This window comes from Pezoporus occidentalis, unplaced genomic scaffold (assembly GCF_034315485.1).
Source record: "Pezoporus occidentalis ecotype Australia unplaced genomic scaffold, CSIRO_AGI_Poc_V1 ctg114, whole genome shotgun sequence".
Taxonomy (NCBI): Eukaryota; Metazoa; Chordata; class Aves; order Psittaciformes; family Psittacidae; genus Pezoporus; species Pezoporus occidentalis.
The window spans coordinates 1,390,875-1,403,118 of NW_026912929.1; the positions used below are offsets into that span (position 1 = coordinate 1,390,875).

General features: G+C 47.6%; 1 protein-coding gene across 2 annotated transcripts in view; it reads left to right on the forward strand.

Annotated features, from left to right (window-relative positions):
* The window catches only part of CHCHD6 (coiled-coil-helix-coiled-coil-helix domain containing 6), a 106,172-nt gene that overhangs the window by 66,171 nt on the left and 27,757 nt on the right, over positions 1–12,244 (forward strand). For both annotated transcript variants that reach the window (XM_062636728.1, XM_062636737.1), the window contains one exon: positions 2,685–2,820. In XM_062636728.1, coding sequence (XP_062492712.1) covers positions 2,685–2,820 — 136 coding nt within the window. The remainder of the gene's footprint in view (positions 1–2,684; positions 2,821–12,244) is intronic.

Consider the following 12,244-nt stretch of genomic DNA (forward strand, 5'->3'; position numbering starts at 1 on the left):
TAATTTGTATTGATAATCAGTGTAACCAACTAAGCTCCGTGTTGATTAGCTTCTCTAAATCTGTTTTAAGAAGCTGGGGCAATTGATGCATAACCACAGCTTGAGGTTTGGTTTTGAAGAAATAAAGGAGAATATTCTTCTTATGGGTCTGGGTACCTGGGACCCAGTAAATCCTCTCTGTGCTGTGGTTAGTGGCATGGGCAAACACTGATTTAGGTGCTCGCTGGGCAGCACATGCCATTGCCTGTGGGGTGATCCCTCTGTTAGGCTTCAAGCAACACTTGTGCTCCAGGCCCTGCACCAGCTCCATTGCCCTTCCCTGGACCTGTTCCAGACTTTGCACTACTCTGACCCCACAGGTAGGTCCTGGCTTTGTATTTACTCTAGGCAGTGAAGACTGATGCTGTAGGAGAGGTAGGGAAGGAACAGACAAGAAAAACCCCACAATTCCTATAGCTCTCTATGCTGACAATGGCAAGCATCCTTCTAGGTACTGGAGATGTTCGTACCACCTTCAGTTCAGATGAATGCAGGCTGTTTGTGCTGTACCTTTTTGCTCTTCCAGCTCTCGGCATGAAAATGACAAAACGCCCTTCAGTTTAACATGGCTGAGTTTTAAAGAAAACCTTAATTTTAAAAGTCTTAACTTTTTCAATGAATTGAGGGATTTGGTGGTATTTCCTGACCTGGTATTGTTTGGTATCATCTCCACAGTCTCACTGATTTGATTAGAGTGATATTAAAGTTAGTGACAAAGTAAAATGCCAACATTATGAGTTTCTGAAGCTCTCCCTGGATTCTTCCCTATTCCAAAATTTGAAGTTTTTTTTTTTCTTTAGAATATGGATTTTTAGAGGCTTTAAACGCGATTTGCTTCAGAACACACAAATTAGAAATGCACACGGGCCTCTGGGGACCACGTATGGAAGAAGTTTCTTCTGAGAGCTGGAGGATTAGTGAAGAGGTGGAACGAGAAGTCTGTCTCATGTCTTTGGTGGCTTCTGATCTTTGGTGGCTCAGCACCTCAGAGTGTGGCTGTCACACTGATACTGATAAATCCTTCCTCTGCCCACATATGCTGACAGTAAGAGTGGGGACTGAGAAGTATCATTTGGAGTGTGTCTCATCCAGACTGCGTTGAGGGAGCATCCAGGTTGCTGATGCAGAAAGGACAGAATGAGTTGGAAACTCGTATCCGAGCTTTCCAAAAGCTTTTAGGAGATCTTTGTTTAATATTTCATGTTTCTTAGATATGTTCTACCTGAGAGCATGAGACATGCCCAGGAGCAAGTCCTGCTCCTGGTCCCAGCACAAGAGACACGTGGACCTGCTGGAGTGAGTCCGGAGGCCACAGAGATGATGCAAGGGCCGGAATGGCTTTAACCTGCCAGAGGGGAGACTGAGATGAGCTCTTAGGCAGAAGCTCTTCCCTGTGAGGGTGCTGAGGCGCTGGCACAGGGTGCCCAGAGAAGCTGTGGCTGCCCCATCCCTGGCAGTGTTCAAGGGCAGGTTGGACACAGGGGCTTGAAGCAAGCTGCTCTAGTGGAAGGGGTCCCTGCCCGTGGCACTGGATGAGCTTTAACGTCCCTTCAACCCAAAGCACTCTGTGATTCAGTGTTTTCTCACTGCCTTGCTATGAAGCCCCTTTGCTGAATGAGGACCTGCTGTTGTGACTGTGGAAATGAATATATCACATCATAGCATTAACGCCTGCCTGAAGCATCAAGTGCCCCGGAAGGAAGAGGTGTGTTTGATATTTAGGCACAGATCTCTCTAAGCATATTGGACAGAAAATGCAAGGAATTAAATGGATTTATGCTTTGGGAGGCAGTGTGTGAGGGTTGCTACACCTAAACATATGTTCTCTTGTTGTCTGGTAAAACAATCCATGGCAATTGTGCTGCAAATTCCTGCAATTTGTGCCTGTCTGTGCAGCTGATGACACTGTGTTACTGTGTGTGTGCCATTGTTGCTGGGATTGTTTTACAAAGACCTTCCCCTCTATTGGTACTGTTGCTGATGATGTGCCATATGTACACATGCACATTAGAGTATAAGAACATCATCCCTAATTGTTCTTGGGTAGCTGTCAATGCCATTTACGGGGTCTGAGTACTAATTGCTTCAGAAATACAAAGAAACAGATACGTGCTCTAGCTATTATTGTTTTTTTTCTAGTCACTGGGAGAATTGCAGTGCTTCCAACCATGCTGGAGGGTTTGAACTGCTTAAATAGATGAGAATTCAATAGATCCAGGCAGCTTATTCAACAAGTCCGTGCAGTTCCTTGTCAGGCTGTTGCAGATCTCGCGCAGGCCCAGCCAGGATTCCTGAGTTCTGCCAAAGATTTCCAGTGTGAGTTGGGAATATCATTGAACCTCTTGGAACTGATCTGTTTTCCTTTATTCTCCTTCCTGGTGGCAGAGGGGAGGTGATGTTTTGCCTCAGAGTAGAACAGGCTTCCACACCAACCTAGAGACAGCAAGTTCCTTCTTCCTGCTGGAATTCTCAGCTGGAAGAGTCTGTTGGTCATTGACCCACATTGGTGATTGCTGCTCCCACCAGTTTCTCTATTAGGATGAGGTGACTCCAGCACCAGATCAGTATGTGTGTCACTGGTAGAGTGATAGTAAGTGGGCAGTAACTCCGCTTCACACATCTCTCTGTGCTTGTTTTCCCTGCAGGAGGAGGAACACGGATCCTGTCTGTGCAAGCCTCCAGGCTGAAATCCTCAAGTGCTACCAAGAAAACAAACGTGAAGTGCTCAAATGCTCCGAGCTGGCTAAGGAATACCGGCGCTGTGTTAGTGCAGCTCAGAAGGTAACAAAGGCTTCCCTGTTGGACTTGCTGGCTTTGCTCTCTTGTTTTGCATGGTGTTTTCTTCTCTGAAGCGTTTCTGAGAGCTGTGGTACCTGTTAGTCAAATTGCAGCCTTCATAGGAGCCACGTTTCCCTTGGGATCCATTTTCCCACATTGATTCCACGTTGCCCAGTCCACACTGTGGTATGTCCTGGCTTCACTCCCGTCAGTGGCTCCTGTTGTACTGAGCTGCCACCAAACCAGCACCGCGGATGCTCCAGGGTTTCAAAGTGAGTCACAGTGATTTTCCCAAGTTTTGCCTTTGTGAACACTGTGCGCTGCAAGCAGTAGGCAGATCCCTTTTGCTGGTGTTGGCAGCATTTTAAACAGGCTCTAAGCATTCTCCTATTATGGGACTTTGCAGTTGGAGATCTTGCTTCTTTTTGTGCTGCATGAGGAAAGCTGCTTTACTGGGCAAAGCTGCTGTCAGGAGAATGGCACACTCCTGGGAAGTGTTCATCTCGTGGGGGCAGCAAACCTTATGGCTCTTCCTTCTGAGATGCAGAGCCCTTGTGGATGCTGTAGGACAGCGGCTGCTCAGTACCTTGGAAGGATTTCTGGCTATTGAAACAAGTGGAGGATAAAGTAAAAATGAAGTGTTTCGACCTTACAACCGGGATATGGTCTTGGGAAAAGCGAGTGGTTAGACATAAGCTGCTGCTTGGGATATCTGCAGTGTGAAGGATGCAGTTCCCCATGTGAGAATTCAGTGGGTTGGGCCTATCTCAAGGTAGGCTGCCCAGAGAAGTGAAAAGGTGCTGAGACTGTATTAAGGTGGATTTGGGATGGAGCCTTCTGGGAATAGAACACTGAGACTCCTCTCCTGGGATTGCTAATGGAAAGGATGGGGAAGAGGTGGAGATTTCATAGCAGCAGTCTTTCTCTGTCGCATTAGCATTGTGAAGGGAAGCTGTGTGCCTGATTTAAGTATAACATGAAACAAGCTGCCAGCCAGCTCTCAGAAGCAGCCCGACAGAAGGAGATGGGGAAATTGTCAGGATATATTAGACCAAATGTTGTTGCTAGTCCTGGTGGAATTTTTTTCCTTCCTGTTTACAAAGAAGGTCTTTGTATGTCTGCAAATCAGCAAGGTTAAAGCTGCCAGGGAAAGGGCTTTTCTCTCATATCTTTAACGTCCCCAGCTCCCCAAGCATGTGGTTTCTTTTCCTTTCTCAGCTTTAACGTGGTGCCTGTGCTGCCACAATCCATGTCCTCGGTCGCTGTGCACAGAGCATTGGCGCATCCTCTGCCAGCCCCCGTTACCTGATGCTTCCTCCTTACCTCCTGTAAATCAGGCTCGTAGCCTTTCCACTCGAGTATATCTTTAGCAAATGCATTTACCAATACATCTTTATTGCATGCGGTGCGGGTGGAATGTGATTACCCAAGAAGACAGATTGCATTAAACTTCAGCATATTTGCAAGCTGCGGCTCCAACCCGCCGGAGAAAGGGGCTGGGATGCTGCCAGCCCGGAGCCCAGCCTCACGCTGTGGGAGAGAGAACTGGAAGCTGAATGACTGGTAACAGCAGAGGGCAGTGGAAGATGCTGTTAACTTGGATGGTTGTTGGATGTGAGGGTGGTGGGGTTTCCGGAAGGGTTTCTTCCTAAATCAAACCCTGGGGCTTGTCTTGGTTCCCAAAGTGCTCAGTGAACTTTGGAATTTTATTCCCCACTGTTACAGTAACTTCCTGGAAGGGGCAATGCACTGGCCGTTAACTTGTGGAGGATGACAGCGTGGCAGGAGATCCCTTTTCTGTGTTTCAAGAAGGCCTGAGAGAGATTAAGGAATGGGTAGCTAAACCTTGCAGCCAGATATAGGCTTTGCAAGAACACGTTCCAACAAAACTCATGTAGCGCAGTACATCCATGTCATTCCCTTTGGCCCAGGACAGCTCAGTTCACCTCCCTCCTCTGACTCCTGAGATATGTGTAGTGATCACAAGCTGTTGGGTTTGTTCAGAAGGATTAAAACTCCCTCCTCCCTTCTCTTTTTAAGCTGTTATTTTCCTTTAAGTTTAAATTAGCATCTTCTGCCAAATGGCTTTGTCTCGCGCGTTCCTCGCTCAGGAAACGCAGGTTGGAGGAATGTTGGAAAGAGAGGCCGGAATCTCTTATTTCTTGGGTACTTTTCCCCTTTATTTCTTAACCAGACCGTGTTTCCCAGCGCAGGAGGTTGCAATCAAAGCTGGATATGTGACTCCAGCTCCCTTGCACGCTGGTGATTTGTTGTGCTGCTTTTTACTAAGGATTTCATAAGGCTTGGTGAATATTCTTTAATGAAGCATCTGGTTCTCTGCAAGTTCCTTTTGATGGCTGGTGAAAACGTCTCCAGGGCATGGTATACATTAGGCTGAGAGAAAGCAAGCTCTAGATTTCTAGACTGAAAATTACAGCTTACACTGGATGAGTACAATTCTTCGCATCTTCCTTCTGACTGTGTTGGTTTGAGACTATTCCTTTGGGCACTGGTTTCCCTTTGCCTGTTGCTGTGCACGTCTCTGAGACAGGAGCTGAGATGCTCCCTCAGTTACTTCTGCCCCACGGACAAATATATCAGCTCATCATTTAATGTGGTTTGAAATGTATTTTCTCCTCACTTCCTGCACAGGCTCTCAGTGGCACAGGTTACTTTACTGTAGCGCATGGTGGGGATATAGCTAATGTTACCTATTGTGAATATCTGCTGGCCCTTAGGGCATCTTTTGTGGTCAAAGGAGAGAGATAGGCACTGTTGGAGCATGGTGCATCTGGTTATAGAACAGTCACCTGAAACAGGTCCACTCGATTGCCATCTACATGTGAGTATTTCTCTTTGCTGCTTGGGAGGCACATCCAGACCACGAACTCCAAAGTTAATCTTAAAATCCAGGATTGGTTCATGTTGGAAGGGACCTCAAAGCTCCTCCAGCTCCAGCCCCTGCCACGGGCAGGGACCCCTTCCACTAGAGCAGCTTGCTTCAAGCTCCTGTGTCCACCCTGGCCTTGAACACTGCCAGGGATGGGGCAGCCACAGTTTCTCCAAGCACTCCCTGTAGTGGGATATTCTTAAGGATTATGGGAGCAGGATCCTGCTCTGATTGTCCACCCTTGTAGCTAGAACACTTTCAACTTGCCCTGTTGAATCCTGCCCACTGACTTTGCCATTGATACCATCCCCAGTGGGAAGGTGTGGTTGTGTCACCATGGGCTGGTAGCAGCAGCATCAGTCCACTCAGGCTCTGAGTTCCTTGCCGTGGCCTGTGCTTTGGTTGAGAAGCTTTCAGACTTCAGAATACATTACCATGATGTCTCCTGTTTAATTTGGGAGTGCTTTATCTGTATTGGTAGTCTGTTTTCATGGCTTTGCACAACTGCAGCTCCAGCATCAAAACCGCTGGCTTTAAATGTAATAAAAGCTGTGATAATAGAGAAGAGAAGGCTGCATGGAGACCTCAGAGCAGCCTTCCAGTATCTGAAGGGGGGCTATAGGGATGCTGGGGATGGACTCTTCATTAGGGACTGTGGTGATAGGACAAGGGGTAACGGGTTAGAACTTAAACAGGGGAAGTTTAGATTGGATATAAGGAAGAAGTTCTTTACTATGAGGGTGGTGAGGCCCTGGAATGGGTTGCCCAGGGAACCTGTGAATGCTCCATCCCTGGCGGTGTTCAAGGCCAGGTTGGACAGAGCCTTGGGTGCCATGGTTTAGTGTGAGGTGTCCCTGCCCATGGTACTGGGGCTGGAACTTGATGATCTTAAGGTCCTTTCCAGCCCTAACTATGCTATGATTCTATAATGGGGCAGCTGTGGGAGGGGCAGCTCCCATTGTGTCTGTTAGAATTGCCTGTAGTTTCTTGGCCTCAGGTTTCACCAAGAGCTACTGCTGCCCACAGATAATGAGAATTGGACATTGCTGCTGCTGTTGGCCCAATGAGGAGAGGGTGTGGGAGGGAAAGGACAGTGGGCAGTGGGAATCTCTGTCATTTCTGACTTGGAGTCCAGATGCAAGGGAAGAACATATGATGATGTTTTCAAGTCTGACTCCTATTAGGGAATTGCTTCTCTCCCCCTGCACATCTGCACTCACATCCAAGCTTCTCGGAGTATCTGTGGCCCATCCTGCTTCCCTTACACCCTGTTCACACCAGTTGGCAAAGCTGCATTTCCATGGAATTTTGCTAGGTTAATTTGTTCCATAATTGGTGGTTCTACCAGAGAATCTCCCACCAGGTGCCACTGGGAAAACGCAGCCCCTGGTGACTGTGTATTGATGTGATTTGAGAGTTCAGACAAACCTGCTTCTTGCAACTGTGTGTAGGAAGCTGTGTTAGTGAGGAGCATTATCCCTGTCTTTTGCAGTGTTCTCTTGCTGTCTCTGGGTGCCTGTCACTCACAGAAGGACCAAGGTGCAATGTCTGTGCTCCTGGCCAAACCGAGCTATGAAGAGCTGCACACTCAGACACGTGTATTCCCTTGTCGGTAGGAGCTGAGTACATTGAGCTAGGAGCATTCATAAGTCTGTGCTCTTCCTCCTCTCTTCTGTGTCTGGCTGTTCACGAGTATTGCTAACAAAGGTGCTCCTGACACGGCTTTAGGGCTTGTCTGCATAAGGAAATGACAATGCAATAAACTGGTGAATGAGTTTATGGTACAGCAACCCTGTCTATGAACAGTCTGGGTTTGTAATGGAGGTGCAGGGAAGGCTGTCACTCTGTGAGTCACTCTTCTATGCAAACACCCTTCATTTACTGGGTTCCAGCAGAGGTAGGCTTCTAACATAACCCTGACTCAACTGCATTCTCCTTTGCCCTTGGCTGTAATAAAAAGAATGCGGTCCATTTACTGCACTTCCTTTTCCAAGTGATCCCTGTGAAAGCCCGGTTCCTGTTTGGCACCCACCCCGGGGCACTGCAGCTCTGCTGGAAGTTCCTCTCTAACCTCTGGGCAGTGGTGACCCGGATTGCTGAGGAGATGCTGAGGAGGTCCTGCAGTGTCCCATCCCGATGGAGCGGGTTCGCTGAAGCATTGTGGATCCTGCTGAAGCATGGCCTGGTGGGAGCTGGCATTTCCTCTATCTGAATCTCTCTCTTCTTAAGAGAAAGAGGTTCTGGGTGCCGTGAGCTGCGCCACAGGTATCTCTCATCATTCTGCATCATTAGGCTCTTGTTAAAGAGCTGCTTCCATTCTGATGGATTGCAAAATGCTTCATAGATTGCTTGTGTGCTCATTGGGGTAGAGGGGAGCCGTTCATGTGTGTGCTGGGGAAAGAAAGTTTTGGCCATGTATAGCAAGGTCCATGTCTGTGCTTGAGGAGCACCAGGATTTCTCCTCCCCTGGGATTCTGCAGAGGTAGAGCTTAGTTGTTAAGTCTCATTGAGGAGATATAAATGCAGCACATGCTATGCTACTTGAAATGCACTATATCTAACAGGGAAGGCTTTAGGGTTGTTTGAGCTTTCTGAAGCTCAGATTTGTCATGTCAGATAAATCTGTATTCCATGTCTGGAGGATGATGTGCCAGCCATCTTCATGCATGTATACTCCTGCCCTGCCTTCCTCCGCTCACTCCTTCCTCATAGCAAACCTGCCTGTAAAGCATTTCCCTTGCCTTCTCTCTAAAGTGAATTCTCTCTTATTTAATCTTTCTCTCTTCCAACCTTTATTTGTGCAAATGCTGTGGTGATAACGCTGCTGGAGGAGTTTATGACTCAATAAATGTCCCCACAAGGGAGCTGGTTGGTGGAGAGGCCACAAGCTGCAAGCAGCTGCTGTTTAGTTGTAAACACGGAGGAGAGCAGCAGTGGATGAGCTGTACCCACGCACACCCCAACCTGCTGCTTGCAAAGGTGACAGAGGGTCCTTATTTCGCTTCTAATTATACAGGGTGGAAGCAGTTGTTAGGTTGATTTCTAGGGCAGCAGTTCTTGCTTCTGGTGAGCTTGGGGTCTACCCAGAGCACTGCATACGCTCAGGAGTTCATCAGTGGATAACTCAAACCATGGAGCTGCCTGGAAGGGTGTAAACCACCACCTGGATGAATGAGCCATGTCCCACAGTATGATGCTGCTGCCTGTCCCTGGTACTTGTGAAACTGGAGGCCCGAGTTCTCTATTTGCTGTGTGTTTCAGCACATCCCAAAGCCCTCATGTCCCCCACAGCCTGTTGGTTCATCAGCACTCAATAACCCACGCCAACCAGTTCTTCTGTGTGCTGTTCGCAGTCCACGCAAAGCCCAAATGTGGCACCTCCTGGAGTTCATCATTTTAGAAGAGAACAAAGGCATAAATAAGCTTTAAATTTCTTTGATTACTTGGCTGTGCCCAGAGCTCCTCTTCTAGAGTTCTTTAGTCCATGCCCTGCATCATCTTCTCCTCTGAAGTTCTTACATCCATTGCCTGGGCTGGAAGGAAGATGGAGAACTTCTGACACTGCTTCTCTTCTCACAACCAACCTGGTTGTAACAGTTCCATGCACAACCCATGTGCTCTTAGTTTTGGTTTTCTGGGGTTTTGGGTTGCGTTTTTGACATTGTTAGAGTAAGGCAGAGTTGCCTTTGGGTCTAATTCTTGCTTGATGGTTGTGATCTCAGATATACTACAGGTAAAGAGGGAAGGAAGTCAGAATACCATTACAGTTTTTGAAGTTGAGCTCTTTGGTGTTTTGTTACTTCTACTGTGCTACAGTTCTGCTTGTTTTAAAGCTTACTTTGCCTGAACGTGTTTAAAATCAATCCACTCATTTTTCTATAACACAAATACAATCACAGCTCAAGGAGGAGCAAGAGCCATACCTGGCTCCATGCTGGGATGTGGTCTTTGAGTGGGTGAATCAGAAAAGGCTCGTTTGAAGCCGAGTATCAAAACTTCAAGCAAAGTAGGGCTGAGCACTCTCAGGAATGTTTTTCTCTGCTGCCTTGTGGGGTTTTTCTTTCTCTTTTAAAAATCACTTCTCTGTTGGCTTGAATGAACAGGACCTGCATAGATCTACTGTACCTAACAGGTTCCTCTAGTTCCATGCTGTCTGTATTGTGTGTTAAGCAGCGTTTTCCTGGGAGCTGCAGCCTGAATTCAGTCAGACTTATCTAGTATGGGAAACAGTTGCTTGGGGGTGAGGGAGTGTTGTGATACATCACGCTGCTTTCATGCCAGATTCCTTCACACAAGATTTGTAGCACTGTGCTGGCAAGTTGGGAGTGGAAATTGGGACTCGGATTAATTCCCAGAGACTGATGACCAAGCACTCTTGGGCAGAAAGAAGTTGATTTCCAATTTTTAAACGATGTGTTTTGCTGCTGAAGTTAGATTGAACCAGATCCACTGAAATTGCTGTCGATAGCAACTGCTGGTTAGAAGCATAAGGTCAATGGTCAAATGCCTGCAGACTCCTGAGAAGTTCCAAAGTAGCCCTGACTTCCATAACTTCCGTGCTAACGTTAGAGCCATTCCCTGACAACTTGGCTATAACTTGGGGAATTATATCAGTGATGCCAAAGCCTTCGTGACAAACTGGGGGAACCAGAGATTTGTGATGCTGCTCGCTGGTCGTGCTCTGAGCAGGATGGCCTCCCGCTGCATGCACTTTGCAGTTGCCACGCACCATCCATCAGCTGGATTTGTTAGCAGGTCCTGGGGCTGAATACCTTGAAGACTAATGGGATTTGAAGCCTTCACCAATCAGCTCGATATGCCTGTGTAGCATGTGCAGGGGTTATTCTGGTGGCATTGGTCCTGAGCCGGTGGAAGAGTTACTACCAAGCAAGCAAGGCTGCTCTAACTAATCCTTCTCTGCCCTGCCAAACCTGGGACATGAATGAATGGTGGATGAGCTCTGCTATTAGTAGGAAGCCATCAGGGCTATGGCATGTTGGAGGAGAAGGCGGAAGTTGCCCTGATCCTGCTTGGACAGAGCCTCTCTGTCCGAGACTGTGGAGCATTCATCTGTTACAACATCCAACCTTTGTTAGGTTGGTGGCTGCATCGTGCCTGTGTTAATTGTTCATGGGTTTCACCCCTCTGTGACACTGTCTGCCCAACGGGCTGCCTTGTCTGCAGAGACTTCCTAGTGCACTTGTGATGCTTCCAAAGCAATTTAAAGCTGTCAGTCCTGGCTAGACCTTCTGAAGCCAGTGGAAGGAGCCTTGCTGGGCACCAGAGCTTCAGCTATAGGAACGAGATGTGTTGAAGATACAGTGATCTGAGTATAGTGCCAGAGTTAGCTCTGCTCTGCTGCTTTCATCTGCTGGCAAGAAGCTTGCATTTGGTCATAACATCTCCTTTGGTTAGAGGCCTTTAAGAGCTGGTGAAAGGCTCTGACACACCTCTGCACCCACAGAAGCTATCCAGAAAGCCAGCACTTGCTCTAGTTAGCATTTGCTATCTTTGCCATGTGAGGAAGGAGGTAGTGAAGCCTTGAGCTCATCTGGTGCTGCAGTGTCTGAGGTGGGGAAGCTGCTGCTCTGCTGTGTGCATCCAGAAATGCAGGCAGAATTGTTGTGACAGCGTGTTCACCCTGCTTCCCTGCTGGATGCCTGTTTGTCCTGGGTAAATGGGTTTTGGGACCAGCCAACGTGCAGCTCTGAATTAGTCTGATAAGGTACGGTGGGTAGGGTTTAAAGGTCATTTTGCAAACAGCTGGTTCCTTGCATGTATTAGGAGGGGAATGATCATTAAAATAATGGCATTGGAAAGCTGTTGATTTAACTTCACAAACGTCTGTGAAATCACAGCTTTCCTGCCCCTGTCCTTCATGCTCTCTGCTTGCCTTGCGCCTGCTCATCTCTGTCATTTCCCATCCCCTCTCCCCATCTGCCTCTGCATTCTCTCCACCAGCCCACATCTGCTGCCCACAAGGGCTGGGTTTGGTTTTTCAGAGCAGCTCATCTGTTGGGTTACTTCACTGAGCTGTGTAATGGGAAGGCTAAGGGTTACTCATTCTCTCTGTTGGGAAAACGCTATCACACTGTTCTTTTAGTGGGAGCTCTGAACAAACACCATGACATCTGCAGCATTTGGTGTCGTTGCAGGTACCTGCTTCCCTTCTCAGAATGAATTTGACGTCAGTGAAAGAAGAGCATGAGATTGATTTATCTCTTTTCTGCTCCTGAGCAGGTTAAAGTGTGCGCAGTGATCATTCTGGTTTCCTCTCTGCAGAGCGTGTACTTCAGTTCTGACCTGATCCAAGCGCTTCTTAGGGAGATGGAGAACGTTTTTCTTCATTTACTTGTTTCTTGGATCTCTCTTTGAGCTTTCTGGTGAGGGTGATGTCAAGTGTTCTGAAAACACTTGAATTTACCTGCAATTTATGTGCTATGGACACTGCTTTAAAAACTGAAGGGAGGGAGCACCCATCTGCCCAGGTCATGCAAGTCTTTGGCATGGGCAGGGTCCTTCTGCTTGGCCTGAGAT